At 36.7% G+C, this 17,813-nt stretch overlaps 1 protein-coding gene across 3 annotated transcripts in view; it reads left to right on the top strand.

Moving 5' to 3' along the window:
• SETD3 (SET domain containing 3, actin N3(tau)-histidine methyltransferase) overlaps positions 1-17,813 on the top strand; it is a 62,222-nt gene that overhangs the window by 15,037 nt on the left and 29,372 nt on the right. For 2 of the 3 annotated variants that reach the window (XM_074868754.1, XM_074868755.1), the window contains 5 exons: positions 8,976-9,085; positions 10,700-10,792; positions 14,076-14,224; positions 15,295-15,367; positions 15,896-16,152. In XM_074868754.1, the coding sequence (XP_074724855.1) occupies positions 8,983-9,085; positions 10,700-10,792; positions 14,076-14,224; positions 15,295-15,367; positions 15,896-16,152 (675 nt within the window). In that variant the 5' untranslated portion in view covers positions 8,976-8,982. Of the gene's footprint in view, positions 1-6,412; positions 6,432-8,975; positions 9,086-10,699; positions 10,793-14,075; positions 14,225-15,294; positions 15,368-15,895; positions 16,153-17,813 lie in introns of those variants that run through there. The other variant, XM_074868757.1, reaches the window with a different exon arrangement.

The following is a 17,813-nucleotide window of genomic DNA, read 5'->3' as shown; positions in this document are numbered from 1 at the left end:
AAACTAAAAAAAAAAAAAATTGCAAGCCTGGTTTGTGTTCATCCTACTCATCTGTCCTCCCTCTTGATGCAGCCAAGGAACATATCCCACAGCCACCTACAGTACTCACCTCTCTGCTCTTGGCATGGCTTGAGAATTCCCTCATCTTCTCCTTGTCTGCCCTTGTCGACCCGTATCTGTCCTTCTAATACTGATTCTAGATCTGCACCCCTCACCTTCTGTGCTAGTATATGCCAAGAAGATGCGTGGGGTGGGAACTATTATGTAATGAGAACATAATGTAATTAGCATCTACAAGGATCTGAATTAAAGAAGTTACAGTGTTAAGATACTGCATTGGAAATATACCGAGTCCTTGAAGCAAAGTTAAACTTGAATGGGTAACTCTTGCTGTGGGAATTCCTAAGTTGATTGTTATTGTAAAAGCTCAGCAAATTTGTGAGTAGCTGGTTTGCTACTCTGTAAAGTAAAAAATAGTAGCTGAAGCAAATAAGGAGCATGTCGGTTCTGTCCACTGGTCAGTTCTTCCCAATTCACCCATCAACTTGTTGGACATTTTTAATCAATTTTGACAGAACGGGAGAACTCAAACATAAATTGGTCCACTTGCTGGACGAAAAGCTGCGTTGAGAATAGTTTATCTGCCTGGCCTGTTTGTAAGTCAACGTGTGTGCTGATGTTTTTGCCCAACATGCACAGTTATATCAAAACCTGCAAAAGAAGATGCTGCCTGGCTAGTAAGGTCATGTGGGGAGGAAACTGAAAGCAATGTGGAGTCCTGGAAGAGATGAGGAGGGTAGCTGAGAGCACTGCAGGGATTCTGGGACCATTGGAAAAGGTGTGTATAAGAAAGGGAGATGCACATCCAGAAGAAATCAGACTTTGTGTATTCTGCATCATGTAGGATATATTCTTTAAAACCAACACAGTTAAATACTTAAGCAAACACCATATTAATTTTTAGCATAATGATTATATTCATAGTTTTGTAACAAAGGTTGTGAGCTTGTATTTTTACCCAAAGAGTGAGACATAGGTATCCATAGTGCCTTATGATACTTTTTTTTTTCTATCAAACTTAACTGCAGCTCTATGTAGTGCTGCAGTGAACTTCTTGGTGGTCATGTGAATATGAAAAGCTGTGGGGGTTTGTTAATGATTAAATGGATTTTTTTTTCCTGAAGTATTGTTTAGGAAGATCCATATTTTACTATCCAAGCTAGGCATTGCTTCCATAAGGAAATGTGGTTCTGTGATGTGGTCAGGCTCTCTAATACTGCAAGTATTAGCTTTCTTAAATAAAATGTTTAAGCCGTCATGTTTTTTCCCCCCCAAAAAAAAAAACCCAAAACAGAACAAACACACAGAGTTGGTGGCAATTCTTTAAGTACTTTTGGGATTTTTGTACAGACTTCTTATGGTTACCTTCTAACGCTGCTAGGTGAACATGCTCACTTTTTAAAGCTGTAAGGCAACGGGGGGAATATTTTACAGCTCATTAAAATATTATTTGTGTGTGATGTGGAAACAGGTTCAAAGTCTGACACAACACAACTGCTCTCTGATAGCAGTATTAGAGGGGGGGAGATGGATCATTTACACCCCTCACTGCCAGTTTTGGCATGATTCTTTTTGCCAGCCCAGCTGATACACTATATTTGGAAATGTGGCTGTGTTGTGTGTTACCAAGCTTATTCATCATTGCTGTCAGCGTACTCTCTCTTTGCAGAATGCTTTCAGGAATTTTCAACAATGTTCACTTGAAAGGAAACATGGCATAGTACTTTAAAAAATATTCACCAGAAGACAACCAGAAAAGCAAACTTGAAAAAAAAAACCCAAACCAAAAAACCCAAACCACTTTTCCACTGAAATGTGTATTGCTGCTTCTTCAGATATTTGTGAAGTCTGCAGTTCATCTCGGTCCTAAAGGATTTTGTTTTGTTTTTCTCTGCATGTTGTGCAGCTATATTTTATATTGCTTCTTCTGTTGTTATGTATCTACTGGCAAACAACCTGTCCTTTCATTGCTGTGTTGAGAAGCGGACTCATGATTTATTTCTTTCTAAACAAGAATTTTAGTCACTTGCAAAAAAATTTTATTTCAATTTAAAAACCCCTGTTTTTCCTGAAGTTACAAATCTTTTTGGAATTTCAGGGAATTCAGTAGAATTGAAATCTAACTCTAAAATCTGTTTCTTGAACTGTAACTTTATTAATGTAATTTTAATTACAAGAAGTAGTTTAACAAATGAACCACACTTTCTCTGTATTGGGTCTCGTGTTATCAGTATAACTCATCATTTGCTGGTTAAATACGACAGAGAGCATTGCTCAACTAAACTGTTTTTTGCCAAGTGTGAAATTGGATTATATATTGTGTGTTAGTTTTCAGAAATTTTGAAAAAGTTTCATAATCTATTTTTATATAAAATATACTGTGTGATTTTTTTTTTTTTTTTTTTTTGAGGCTGCTCTGCTATATTGCTATTTGGAATATGTTTGCTGGACAACCATGTATAGCAGCAATTCCTTTCAAATTATGGCTTTTACTTAATACATCTGTCAGATGCATTAGATTTTAAATAGTTATATCTGTTTCATGTAGCTGAGCAGTGAATGGAGATAAGTAATGTAGGAAGTGGAGACCTATTTTTCTGATTGAGAATTAGATTAAAAAGTACAGTTTTGATTAAGATAGATGATTCCTTAAAAGGAAATATTTCCATAACAAGATATCTCAAGATATCAGTCTGCTGGTCTTGCTTTTTTGTGCAATATAGACTTGATGATGTAATATCATGCAGAATATTTTCCCTGTAGAAATTCTGATGATGAAGAAGCAATAGTTTAGACAAGATGCATACATCAAAGGAGAAAGCAAAGATACTTACGGAACTTATTTCCTGTTCGTATACTGGTAGCATCCTACCGAAAAAATGCATTTCTGGTTATGTTGCCATCAATCTAATGAGTTGTGTTCACCGAACTTGGTTTTTTTCCTGTGATATCTTTGCTGCATGTTATCTGAGCAGTAGGACTTGAGAAAGGTCTCGTAGTAGCCTTGAATTTCTTACTTGCATAGAGGAGATTTCCGCTAGAGATTATTATTTTTGCCTCTAAAACAATATTCACCTATGATAGTAATGCAAATGCTTAGCATTCAAATTTTTCTTTTTGTCATATTTGGGAAGCTGAAGTTCATATACTCTAAAATCAGCTTTATCTTTAGATGTAACTCTTGGCAATGCTTTCACCGTAAAAATAGGTTCTCAGTACTAACATGTTTCATATGGGGAAAAATTAAAAATGTAGTCCTAATCGTGTACCCTATTCATACAGCTTCATGTGTATCATTGTTCTGAAACAAAGAAATTAACAGTCAGAATCCAATAGAACTGTTAAGCAGGTATTCTTTTATTGGCAGCGCTGGGGTCACCCTGGGGATTCTCCACCATAAGGGCTCCCAAGAATTAGCAAGGGACATCAGCTTACATACACACAAATCATACATATTCATTAGATTTCCCAGAAAGGGGTGTCTTATGATAATGAGTTCCCAGAATTCATTTGCATAATCCGAGCATGCGTAGTGAAAATAGGGTGAGGGTCTTCGGTGGTCAGGGGAAGAAGTAAGTAGTCTTCTTCACAGTGTTGGCTAGTTGACCCTCTTTCCAGAGCATGCGCTGTGAAGTCCAGGTGTCTCCCTCCTAAGTCAGCAAAATCAGTTTCCTTATAACAGGGTCTCTGTGTCTCTGTGTTAGAGCCCCCCTTAACTCATACTAGGAGTTGCCCAAGTGTCCACTGAAGGCCTTGAGTCTGCCATCAGTGATTTACGTAGGGAGCCTAACGAGCGTTTCAATCTTACCTAAACAGACAAAGGGACCTAAGGAAACAGTTGCGGAGTCAGGAGTCCTTGAGAAACAAATTAAGCAAAACACAAGCAAAGCTTTAAAACAAATGAAGCAAAGCACAAGGAAAGCTTTCATAACATCACATCAGTTAGTCTTAATAATTGTTAGAAATTCATTTGTTTGAGCCCTTTCATTCCCTTTCAGTTCTGATTGCATCGTGGCACTTTTCGTGTCTCCATGTATAATATATGCACGGTTGTCTTTGGGTTTTTTATTCTCATAAAATCTACTGATGGATGTTTCTATCCCAAGCAGATTCTTCTAAATACAATTTAAAAGAAAAAAAAGCCCACAGTATTTTGGTAGTTGTGTATACAGAACACTTACTTAAGACTACTTTTCCTCAATTTATTGGTCGATAAACATACTTTGCTCTTAGAAATAAGAAACCAAAATCCATCAAAATAATTTCAGTTATTCAACTTAATATTTATGAGCATCTTGATTGATATAAACTATAGGTCATCATAATTTATATCTTGTAACATGGAATACACTGTGTGAGTGTGTTAACTTTCTGATGATTCCAAAGATGTAGGGGATTGTGCTTAGAGGGAATGTAGAAAACCAATTGTATGAATCAACACAGAACTGCATTGTTCTTGCCCCAAAGATTTAGGACTCTGTCTCCAAACCTGCTGTTGGATCCATTACAAACCCATCTGACTTGATTTCTCTTAAAAGCAGAAGGATCTAAAATAAATGTAACAGGATGGCCTATGGGAGAAGGGAACACTCAAGTAAATAGGTGACGTGCAAATAAAGTCTTTGTGAAGGTGGCCTCCTGTACCAAGAGCCCTGTTTATCTTTTTACAAGTATGAGAGCATTACTAGGGGGGAAAAAAGGAAAAAGTGTATAATGGGAAGACCATGGAAAGAAACTTTTCAAGTTCTTCTTTTGTTGGTATTTTTCTTCTATGGCTTTGTATTACACTATATTATGGCAGGTTGGTCTTTTATATTGCTCCTATTTCCAGTTTGTAGTGTTATAAATTCAATATGGATCTCATAATGAGCATTACTCCCTGCTTCATATGAGCTGGAAAATGTCATCAAATCGCGTATCAAATGCAACTGCTTGTGGTAGTGTCTTTCAAGAAAATGTCCAGTGTTAATTTATAAACTTCAAGGGGTGTGACCAGCCAGTGTGATTACATTGAATCTCTCCTTACCAGCCTGCATATGAGGGCTTTTCAGCAGTTCAATACAGAAGCTGTTCTGGACAAGCTAGTTATGCAACTCAAGGGGGACTGATAAAATTACGCAGTGCAGATGGGTTGTTTGAACCTCTGATATCTGCTAGAGAGAGCTAAAACCGGAGCAGGGGGGTTATGCCCCAGGACTTCAGTCTCCATGTACTCAGGGATAGTCTTGTTCATTGCACTGTGTTTAGTGTTGGAAGATGAAAGGATTTGGTTTGTTTGCTTTCCTTTTTGAAAACACCTTATAGTTTTGGCTTAGATTTATTTCCCTTTTGTTACAAGGTGTTCTCTTTTCAGTCAGTTTTGAGCTCCTTTTAATTTTGAGTTAATAAGTTAACACTGTTAACCTTAATTTGCTTCTTGATCATTCAAAGTTAGTACTTAAAATAAGCCTTGGGTTTGGCAGTTTCTTGTTCACTCTGGGAAAGGAAAGCAACCAAATTACGTACCTTTCCCACTAGAAGTTTTTTCATGTTTAGCATTTGTATTTAAAAGATCTCCCCTATACAGTTACTTAACATATGGATTGCAATTGTTTCAGCCTTGGTCAGTGTGGAGAAGCAGCTTTTCAGCTGCTGGTCGATACATTCCAGTATTAATATCAGCTGCCAAAGAACAAAAGTTTTTGATATGAGTATGGGAGGAAACATTTTATTTTGCATAAGCTAGCTACACTGACCAAGGATAAAAGGATCCCTTTTATATGTACAGAGTGCTCAGAACATCTGGAATCTAAAGTACTACTTCTATACAGTGATGTTTAGCATTTTTATGGATTTTTCTGTGCAGTGTGTGGTAACTTACAGCTGTTATGGCTGAGGTGATCTTGATGACACAGGCAGTTGAAAACTTTCCGATGTTCAAAGTTACCTGAATGTGTCTGACTCCCCTCTCACTGCAAAGTAACTGGACATAAAATCTTCTAAATTGTACAGGAAGATATTATATACTGTATAGACTACATAGGCTGCCCATACACAGGTGAAAACATCGGTTGCAGTAAAAGGTAGAAACATAGAAAAATGTAGATGGGAAGGGACCTCTGGAGATTGAGAGACTCAATTTTCTTCTTTAACTTCAAAGTTAAATCAGGTTGCTTAGGGCCTTGCTGAGTCAAATTTTTAAATTCTCCAAAGTTGCTTGGAGATGCTGTTAAATCTCCATACTGTTCCAGTGCTCAACCACTCTCATGGTGAGGAGTTTCCTTACATCTGTTTTGAATTTCCCTTGCAGCATCATGTGACTGTTGCCCGCTGACCTTTTGCTGTGCTCGTCTGAGGAGAATCTGCCTCCAGTATAACACCCTGTTATATAGGTGAAGACAGTTGTGGGCTCTTCTTCTCCAGACTGAACAAACCCAACTCCCTCCTCATGTCTTTCATGTGTCAGCCCTTTTGCTATTTTAATGGCTTTCCTCTGGATGTGCTCCAGTTTGTCAGATTCTCCTGTGCTGCATGGTCCAAAACTGTACAGTACTCTAAGCGTGGCCTCACCAGTGACAAGCAGAAGGGAATAATTACTACTTTGACCTGCTGTTTCTGCTCTTGCTTATGCAGCTCAAACTATGGTTAGTTTCTATCGCTTTAAGGGTTCACTTCTGGCTTATGTTCAACTTGCTGTCTGCTAGAGTCTCCCAGTTGTAATGCTGTATAGGGGTTTTTTCCTTCCCAAATGCAGGACCCTTTACATTTGTCTTTGTTTATAAAGTTCCTGTTGGCCATTTCCTCCAGTTTGCTGAGGTCTCTCTGAGTGGTGGCCCTGCCCTCCAACGTGTTGGCTGCTTTCCCTGTTTTATATCATCTGTAAAGTTGCTGAGGATGCTTTCTGTCCTAGCATCCAAAATCTGATGGAGATGTTGACCAGTACTGACCACTGCTTTTAACCAGCTGGCAGTTAGACTTACAATTATTAACCACAACTCTTTGAACCTCATGGCCCAGGGAGTTTTTTTGTCCACCATTCAGTCTACATCTCCTCAGTCTGACAACCAGGATGCTATGGAAGACAGTGTTAAAAGCCTTGCTTAAGTCAAAGCAGCTGGCAACCACTGTTTCTCTCTGGTCCACAGAGCCACTTATTTCTTCAGAAGGCAGTCAGGTTGGTTGTACATGGTTTGCCTTTAGGAGTCTCGGTTGTCTGATCCCAGTCACGTTCATGTCCATTGTGCCTGGAAATAGCTTCTCTTTAGGACTCATTCTACATTTTGTACAGCAAATGAGGCGAGACGGGCCATTATCTAGTTCCCTGGACCTTTTATCCCCTCCTGCCCCCACTTTCCTTTTCTGTTGGGTTTTGTTTGTTTGTAAGTTACCTGTTCTCTGTCAAAGGCAATCACTGTAACTTTTCAAAGGTGATAGCAGTCTTTTAGTGACATCAACTAGCTTTCTCAGTACCTTGGATGTTTCCCATCTGGTCCTACAGACTTGCGTAGGTCTAGCTTACCTAAATAGTCTTTAACCTGATCCTCCCTTCCTCAAGATTTGCTACTAGATGCAGGAACCTGGGAAGCCTAAGAGCACACCTTGCTGGTAAAGACCATGCCCAAGGTGTTGGGTACCTCAGCTTTTTCTGTACCTTTCATCACCAGGTTGCTTCCTGATTTCGCAGCTGAACTACACTTTCCACAATCTGTCTTTTGCTGATGGTATACCTGTAGAAGTGTTTCTTCTTGCCTTTCACATCCATCTTTAACTGCAACTCCAGACGAGCTTTGGCCTCCCTAATTCAGTCTCTGCTTGCCCAGACAGTGCGTCTATATTCTCTTCTGGTTGCCTTCCCTGCTTCTACTTTACATATGTTTCTATTTCGTTTGAGCTCAGTCAGTGAGGAATCCCATGTACAGTCAGCTGGCCTCCTGCTGTGCCTGCTAATTTTCTTGCATGTTGGGGAGGCTTGTTTTTCTGCTCCAAGGAGAGTTCAGGAAGATGGCTGGCTGTTGTGGGCTCCTTTGCAGCTTCCCAGGACATTCTGCTTACCATTCCCTGAACAAGAACCAACCCTACTGTCATGAGTCCAGGGTCTTTAGTCTACTTCTTGCCTTCCTTTCTTGCCTCAAGATCTTATACTACCACTTCATGATTACTGCATCCGAGGCTGCTGTTGGCCATCATAAACATGAGCAGTTCTTCCTTATTCATGAGTACCAGATCTTGCACAACCCCTCCCCTATAAGCCTGTTCAGCACCAGCATTAAAATTTGCTCCCAGTGCATGCTAAAAATTCCCTGGCTATTTCACAACCTGCTGTGCTGCCCCTCCAGTAGATGTGTGATTTAAGTCCCCCATGAGAACAAGGGGCTTTGAATATTGGAAAGCCAGCCTACAATGATGTTCTGGTTTTTTGTGGTAACTGAAAATAAGTTTTCCTTAACTGGTTGTCTTGAACCACAAGCTGCAAAGACATACATGTGATTTTGATTTTATTTTGAAATGAAATACTTAATTTCCTATTCATTTTGAATTACTACTTTAGTGCAGTCATAAATACTAGTTCAGCTGATGTCCACAGTGCAGCTGATGAGGTAAAATAACCTGGTTTTGTATAGCATGGGTACTTTGGTATCCGTGTTTGTTCACAACTAATGAATTTGCAAGCAATCAGAATGATTTATTTTTTTTCTCTATATAATTTCTAGTTTCTAATTACCCTGAGGTAATTAATGTGCAACTACATGAAATATTGCTTCAGATTGCACTGTGGTTGTCTTGCGTTCAGGCCATGCAAATAATACTTGCACCTACATATGTGCCAGAAACAAGTCCTCATCCTCTTCTTAAATAAGAGAAGATCTTGTCCATTCATCATTATTGTATTTTGTTTCTTAGTAATTGGTGACAATTTGCTTCTTAATCTGTTTTAGTTGGAAGATGGGGAAGAAGAGCCGAGTAAAAACTCAGAAGTCAGGTACAGGAGCCACAGCAACAGTATCTCCAAAGGAAATGTTGAATCTAATCAGTGAGTTATTGCAAAGTAAGTTTCAGTTTTATGCCTCTCTGGGAAAGGGGATGGTGTGGAGACCGCTCAAAAACATTCTCTTGTTCTCTTGTTGAAGCTAATGAATTCTATTCTTTTCCTGTAAGTGGCCAACTTGCTGTTTCATCTTGCTTAAGATAGTATAGTATGTATCTCAGAATATATAACTCTGTTAGTATGTGCCATTATTGGTTTATTTATATGTGTATGTATTGGAAATACTGTATTTCTGGCAGCTTTTGGCTTTACATCTCAACACAAGCATAAATATTGGTCTACTCTAGGTAACGTGACATTGCAGTGTTGTCAAAAATGTTTTTCTTGTAAACCTCAAGAGCTACACTGTTTCTATTTAACATTTGAATAGTACTTTGAATGGGTATCAGAATAGAGGAATTAACTGTGGAAAGCAGCAATGCAACTCAGTTCGACTGCACTAATATTTTTGTCTCCCCAATAAGAATGGGGTTTTTCTTGTTGTTTGGAAACTTTTTTGTAGTGTTTTGTTCTTGTATATAGACCAGAGGTTGTTTCACTTGTTGAGGAACTTTGAACTCATCCATTATTTCTAGTAAATACGAAAAGCAGAGCATAATTTCATATGGTAGTGCTAAAATACTGTTCACTCTTGCTACTGTCATTAGTAACTGTGCTGAGCTACATTTCTTGAAACACAAGTGTCCAAATTTTCATATCCTGGACACATCTAAATGTTGCCTTAGAAAAATTAGAATTTTTCTTTAGCATTGCTTGCAAAGAGGAGACAAGGAATTGGCAGATCAGTTTGATGCTTATGCTACAATTGGCCTCTGCTTTGCTACCAAAAATAAAACGTAGATCTAATTTTCTAAGCAAAGACATGTATCAGCTGTTCTTTTTGTCAAGCTTCCATATTTTATTCAATGCAAAGATTTTTCAAATCAGTTGAGCAAAGTAATCTTCAGCTGTCCACTTGGATTTACATGGCTTAGATCAAGAAATCCACACACTGGCATTTAGAATATTGTCAGAGACACTGTGGATATAATCTAGAGCTAAAGCTTGGCTATAAGTGTTCCTTTGCTTGTCCTTCCAGTACACATGCATCTATGAAAACACTATTGACTAGGCAGGTCAAATGTACCAGCAAATTTCTCAGTTACTAAGGTAAGCTCTGTCCTATTATCATCTGCTTTCATTACAGCAAGAATTATGGCAAGCAGGCTAATGTAAACAGAGTGCTTTGCTTGGATTACTGAAAACATACTTTTTTTTTTGGTTTTACCTGAGGGACTATCTACTTCAATGGTCTGGTTGTTTACCTTTTTTTCTTCCTAGCTTGTGAAACATTTAATACTTCTTATATCTGAAAGTATATAAAAAAAATAAAATAACTTGAGGTACATTATACTGTAAAAATTTCAAATGACTGTATTAATTACATATCAAAGAATGGGATGTTTATAACAACAGAGATTACAGCGTTTACCATCTAAACGTGTTTGAAGGACAAGTAGTGCTAAGGTTCAGTTAAAGTTACTGTTAAACTATGACCTTTTCTCTCATGTTAATATATATATATACACACACTATTAAGAAAAAAATGTTTTCATTTGGCATTTTTATTTCCAGAATGCAGCAGTCCTACCCCAGGTCCTGGTAAGGAATGGGAAGAATATGTACAGATTCGTTCACTTGTTGAGAAAATTCGCAAGAAGCAAAAAGGTAAATGCAAAAGACTGTAAGAGAAGGGTTGCTCAGAGTATTGATTTGCCTAAAGAATTGTCGTTGACAGTTAAAAGTAATATTTTTGTTGTTGTTGTTGTACAAATATTATGCAATCCTATTATTTTGGGACAAAAATCTTAATTCTCTGATATGCAGTGGCTTTTTACACTTGCAAGTGTTTCTGAAATGTTCTGGTGGGCATAACCACTGGCATTAACCATTTTAATACTTAGAATTCTGAGTCAATATCACAGTCAAGTGATCCTGTGATAATTCTGTCTGGTAAGTGGAAAAAAGACCTTGAGATTGTGATGACAATCTGAAGAACTGGAAGTAAAAATCCTTTGAGAATAAATAGGTCTTTTCGATTCCTGACTGCATAGTCTATCCCTCTGCCTCTATAAATCTGAACATTTCAAATTTAGTTTTGTAACTATTTTATTTTAACCTGAACGTTTTACTGAACATAGAAGCAGTTTCAGCAATTCAACACCATGACATTAAATTACGACAAAAATATATAAAAGCACAAAATAAACACATCAGCTAATAAATCTGTCTGCTATAAATCAAGCATAAAATTCAAGTAGAGAAATGACTGTGGTACCACAGTTAATATGGAGTTTTATTGCCAATTTTCCGAAGTTAAGGTATTATTTTTCAAATAAGAACAGTTTTCTTCCAGTATGTTCTGCAACAGCTCACCATTGTTGATATTTTATTTTCATATTAGTTTTGTTTTTATTTGGAGGCATGCTCTAAAAAATGCTTTCCATGTAATTTTAGTAAAATTAACCTCTTTTATGACTGTTGTATTTTAATGACAGAGAAATAAGTTTTTAACATGGGAATGAATAGATTGTGGCTAGACGTACCTGAAAAAGTCCTGAAACAATTCTTTCTTCTCTGATATTTATATGATGATGGCAAGAAAGCCAGACTGCATTTAAAATGGAGCTTGTTCATGTACTTGCTTGAAGAAGTACTTAGAGGCTTGAAATGTCCTTTTCACACCTGTGTTTCATAATTTTGACTAATGCATAAGAATCTTACTCATGAAGGGACTTTTAAAACTCTGAACATCAGTTATTGGCAGAATGCATATGGAAGAATAAATGATACTGTTTGAGTGTAGCTTTGTAGAGGTGAACTTGATTCATTGTTTTCCTGTCCCATGACTTCTATAAATGTATGGTACATGTCCTGGGTTTTATGATGTAATACATGTGTTATGGTAAAACATAATTTAGGTTAATAAGAACAGATTTAGTGTTGGGGTTGGGCTGTTCAATGTATCTTTCTTCTGCACCAGAAAGATTGAAACATACATGGGGGAAATGGCTGCTATGGTAGAACTAGTATAACAGTATTATGTTAACAGGACATATTTTTTTCCTTGAAAGATGCAAAACCTACTAACCACAGCACTATTGACATACAAATGGCTTTTAACGTAACACTTTTACATACATAGTGAGTATGAATAGTATGGTGTCTTTCAAAACTATTTTTTAACGGAACATAGTAATTTATACTGCACAGTTTTCTAGCTTAATAAAGGCTTTAAACAATTAGCAAAGGAAGTATAAATTGCTTTTGCGAACTGTAAGATGTATAAATGAATATATATTGCCTAAACTGTCATGCTATGTGCTTTTCTTGAATAGAACGCTGGGTTGCAGAATGTGAACTAAAATGATCTTAATTATAGAATCTTACTTTGAAAACTGAGTATTTTTACTTTCTAAAATTCTTCCTTGTTTGACTCATTAGCAAAATTTTAAATAAATCTAATTTTTCAATATAGATTTTTATCAGTACAGCTATATTTTGTTCAGTATAGAAATAAATTGTTCCCCAATAGTGCTTGTAATTTAAAGAAGCTGCTCTTCTCTTTACTTTGAAAAAATGTGGGAAGTATTGGACCACATGATATATGAGGAACAGAGGCAGAATTTCAGAGATGCTTGCAGAATGGTTCCAAATGCAAGCTTGATGTTAAAAGCTTCCAGTAGCCTTATACAGTAGTCAGTGTTGCAAATCAGAAGAGCAAAGTCCCAGACAGTATAAACACCTATAAAGTTCTTTAAATCCATGCAACTAGTCTTACTAGATTTGTGAGACCTTAGTTCTGAATATATTCTGGAGAAAACAGCATACTGAAGGGAGTATGAAATAAAGGAGAAATGCCAACTTTTTTAAAAAAAAAAAAAAAGCCAAATCTCTGTACATCACATTCTCATTGCATTAAAAAATAGTTTATTGAGTTTTTCTACTGCATCATCAAAGACTATAGCTTTAGATGCTACTTGCACTTTTATGTTAACTGCAGATTTGATTGGTTCTGAGGCTTGAAAGGCGTGACTTGTAGTGGGAGGGAATATTACAAGTATGCTAATATTACTTTCCTAAAATCCTTTTCATCTAAAGATGTATTTATCACCTGTGCTTAACCAAAATATCTTCGGATGTAAGCAACTTGCTGATGATGTGTTGTCATTCCTAAAATGGCCTGAGCATTTCATGAGTTTTTGGACATTTTTAACATGATCTGACACTAGAGTTTGGGTTGAAGAGAACACAGAGGCAAAGCAGCATAACAGATGCTGGCTGAGTAAAGCCAGGAACTATAATACATAGGTTCAAATTGGATGATGGTAAAGGGGAAAGCTGAGGAAATGAAGGAGGCTTGTGATTCCACCAGAGGACCACAAGTCTTTTGAAGCAAAGTGTAAAAATTTGGACAAGCTCTGTGATGTCAGGAGGATCAGTCTTTAGTTATCTACATCGATCCATATGCTACAGGAAAAAGCTAACTGCTTTGTATGTGAGAGAAGGAGCTTGAGATCTGCTTATTGTCATTTCCAGTGCTGAATTAATGAAATTGCAGCTTGCCTCTCAAATTCCTCCTTGTGTATGTATTAACATGTTGTGATTGCATTTATCATCAGTATTAAGCTGGGAAGTATTTTTGCTCAGCTTATTTAAAAGGGAAAGAGAAGGGGAGTTTTACATTTCATCACAGCTCAGTTTAGGTGGTTGTGTTTTTAAGATGACTGGTAAGCCAGTGTGGCAGCGTATTTAAGTTGATGAAAATTGGGTATGACATTTGTATACTATTGAGTAACACTTAACAAAGACCAGTTCTGACTCAACTACTTCAAAGTAGAACTGCTGTGGGATAGCAGATAGCTTTTTACATGTGCTTTTATATTGAACTTCTTTATCTTTCTAGATCTTCTTATTTTTGCATTTGTTTTTTAATAAATTGTGTATATAGGTTTGTCTGTTGTCTTTGATGGAAAAAGAGATGACTATTTCCCTGAATTGATAAAGTGGGCAACTGAAAATGGAGCATCCACAGAGGGTTTTGAAATAGCTAACTTTGAAGAGGAGGGGTTTGGTTTGAAAGCAACAAGAGAGATAAAGGTGAGCATGTGAATATTTGGCTTAGATTAGAAAATCGTGTTTGGAATGTAGCTGCAGAGCTCTGAAACACTCAGCACCTTCCCTTCCCCCTTTTGACTGCTTATGAAACTGATGCTCTGAAATGCTCTCAACTCCACATACTTAAGAAATAAAATTACTGATAAAATTGAGTGTTATTTTTGATGACTATTGGATAATACTGTGAATTTTTAATCAGTCTTTTTTTTCCTCTGTGGCCTATGCAGTTTACCTAATCACCAGAGCAATCTACCCCATTGATGTATACCTCTCTTCCATGGTTTCTAACTACTTAGTCTCTTCTCTTCTTTCATGTCCCTTCTTTTAAAGCACTGGTCTTTTGCTCAGAAAGAGGTATTTGCAATACTTATTTTCCAGTGAAAACTAAAAAAACAAAATTACCTGATAATTGTAGAGTATCTTTTGATCATTAGGTAAGGAATATAGACACACACGATTAACTAACTGTTAAAGGTAAGCATTTAAGATTGCCTCTTTCCATTCCCATTTTACAGGTGGGAAACAGCTTTGAAGAACAATCAGCTGTTGTAGAGAGAATATTAGAAAACGACTATATTCATTTTAGGGCTTTAGGAGCACATAGTTGATAAGGCTAGCGCTGCTGATTCGATGAAAGTCCTGAACAGTTCTTCTAAAATAGGAATGGGTAATGTGAAAAAACCTCTATTGGGAGAAAATATTTGATCACACAATTAATAGCAATATAATGTATCTGGTAGCTTTGAGGTTGTGTGGACAATCTACATGTTAGCAGTTCCAAACTGAAGGACTTTATTTTGAAATCTAAGTGTCTTTGTTTTAAGCTTTGTGTAATGCAGATTGGAACATTTGGTTACCACAATATGAAACATAGCATGTTTGTTGAATTTGCAGTGGAAGAGAAGGAAGAAATTTGATTCAGAATAATTTTGATTAAAAAAACCAAAGCAAACCAGAAAACACACTGTAATTTAAAGATGATGTATATTTGAGACACTTGGCATATCCTGTAAATGCTAACTGACCCTCTATGCATTTTTTCTTTTCTGTAGGCTGAAGAGTTGTTTCTGTGGGTTCCTAGAAAACTGTTGATGACTGTTGAGTCAGCTAAAAATTCAGTATTAGGTAAGAGCTTAAGGAAGTTCTTAAGCAAGAAGTTGATATGTATAGGATCATTCAATAGGAGACTTTCTTTCTTTAGCTGATCTCCTTTATTACAGGACTTGCTTATCATGCCGACCATCAGGTTTGGAATACCTAGAAGCTTGAAGCGTCAGTGGAAAGAATTTAATTTTCCTCTTTGTTTCTGGCTGAGCACACTAGATATCTTCCAGAAGCGTGTGTGTTATTTTGAATACATATCACATAGCTTTTATAATACTTGGAGATAAAATGTTCTGAGATACTGAGAGTATTGTTCTAGTTTCTTCATGTCTTCCATCATGCAATTGTACATGAGGCATTTATGGTGTCAAATAACTTGCAGCATAATACAGTGTGGGCAGCTAAATATTTTAGAAACCTGAAAAGGTTTTTTTTTTCCTTTGTTGAAAATTCTTATACATTATCTCATCATGTTCATTTAAAGTAAATCTAGAATGATATTTTCCATAGACAATTAATTTAGTGCCTCACCTTTCTGGGTTAATTCAGGATCACTGTATTCTCAAGATCGAATTCTTCAAGCCATGGGCAATATAACATTGGCATTCCATCTTCTTTGTGAGCGAGCCAACCCCAACTCTTTCTGGCTGCCCTACATCCAGACACTCCCCAGTGAATATGACACTCCTCTCTATTTTGAAGAAGATGAAGTGCAGTATCTTCAGTCAACTCAGGCCATACACGATGTCTTTAGCCAATATAAAAACACAGCTCGACAGTATGCCTATTTCTACAAAGTTATTCAGGTAAGCATCTTAAATGTAGTATATAGTATATATTGTCCTTATGATGATTATTGAGGAAGGTGTGAAAACAGTGGTGCTAAATAATAGAGCAAGTGTATTGCTCTTAAAATTTTGAATCACTAAAGTAATTTCTTGCTGTTTTTTGAACTGCTGTTAAAACTTCACAGTTCGTGAGGCTTATGAATATATAAGAATGTATTTAGTTGGTTGAGAGGAGTGATTACTGCCCTTTGTTTGGCACTGGGTGAGGCTTCATCTGGAATACTGTACAGTTTTGGGCCCACCAGTACAAGAGACATGTTGACAAACTGCAGTGAGATCAGAGGAGGGCTATTAAGATGTCATTTGCTTCAGCCCTTTATCCATACAAGGAGAGACTGAGGGAGCTGGATTTGTTTATTACGGGGAAGAGGAGATAAGGGATGATCCAATTATTGTTTGTAACTTGCTACTGGTAGCCAGCCTCCAGAAGTTTGCCTGTGGGAAGCTGGGGTAGGTGACCTGCAGAGATCTATAACCTATGCCTCTGTGACTCTTTGAAAAATGTATAGTTTGCAGTAAACAAAGTAAAATTATAATTGTTAATTGACATAGAATAAAACTATTGCATATGTTGTGTTTCCAGTGACTGTGGATTAACTGTTGTTTTCTATTCTATTTAACATAATTAATTTGATTGCTTTCAAATACAAAGATAAACTCATCTGGTAACGATTTGAGTATGGGGAGGCTTGAGATGGGTGAACTTTTAATCATGTTCTGAAATAATGATTTAAACTGAGTTTCTAAGATAGAACTGTTACTGACTGATGTCTAGACATAATTGATGTTGTAAGTGAATGGTGATGTGTGGTTGTCAAGGTAGTGCTCAATATCTAAACATCCAAAGCTTTTTCTGACACAATCTGTGTAAAAAGCATATGACTCTATGTACTGAATTTCCACAACTGTGTGATCTAGAGACATTTCTTTTGGCCATAGGAGAGGTCAGAAGACATAAATTGATTCTATTCTTTTTTAAAGTTATCAGAGTTCCAAAGCTGTTCTATTAACTGTTTTAAATCAACAAAAGTTAAATTATTTTGCTTAGCTGTTTGGTGTTTGAAGAACTCAGGTTTCAAACACAGTGTCAGTTTACCAAGTATAAGGAGCAGAGGGATAAATTTTGAAAACTAAAGTAGTTGAAAATAGTAGGTGAAAACAAAATAAGATGCACTTCATTTTGAGGCAAAGAGTAGGGTGGGAACAATGGCTTTATTATTGGGAAGGAACAAAATTCTTCCTTCCAGGTGTCACAATTCAGGAAATGATAGTTTAGCCAACTCTTTTCTTGCCATGTGCTATTCTAGGCTGCCAGTCTGCAACTGACCTTCCAGCTTTTCACTTTTTTTATCAAATTATACTGCCTGAGCAAACAGAGCTTCTAAATTTTATTTCTTTAGAATATCTTTACCCCTAAATACTTCTACTGTTTTAAAGAGTTATTAGCAAAATATTGTGTAACATTATCCAATTCTTCCAACTGCTATTCATGCTCTTGCAGTATTTAATCAGATAGCTAAACTATCACTATGACTAGTTTCATCATTTTCATTGACTAATCCTGCACTAGTAATATTATGTGAGAGGTTGTGGTCACAACATTAATTAAAAATAACTCC

This window comes from Strix uralensis, chromosome 4, assembly GCF_047716275.1.
Source record: "Strix uralensis isolate ZFMK-TIS-50842 chromosome 4, bStrUra1, whole genome shotgun sequence".
Taxonomy (NCBI): Eukaryota; Metazoa; Chordata; class Aves; order Strigiformes; family Strigidae; genus Strix; species Strix uralensis.
This window is presented reverse-complemented; position numbering and strand designations above follow the sequence as displayed.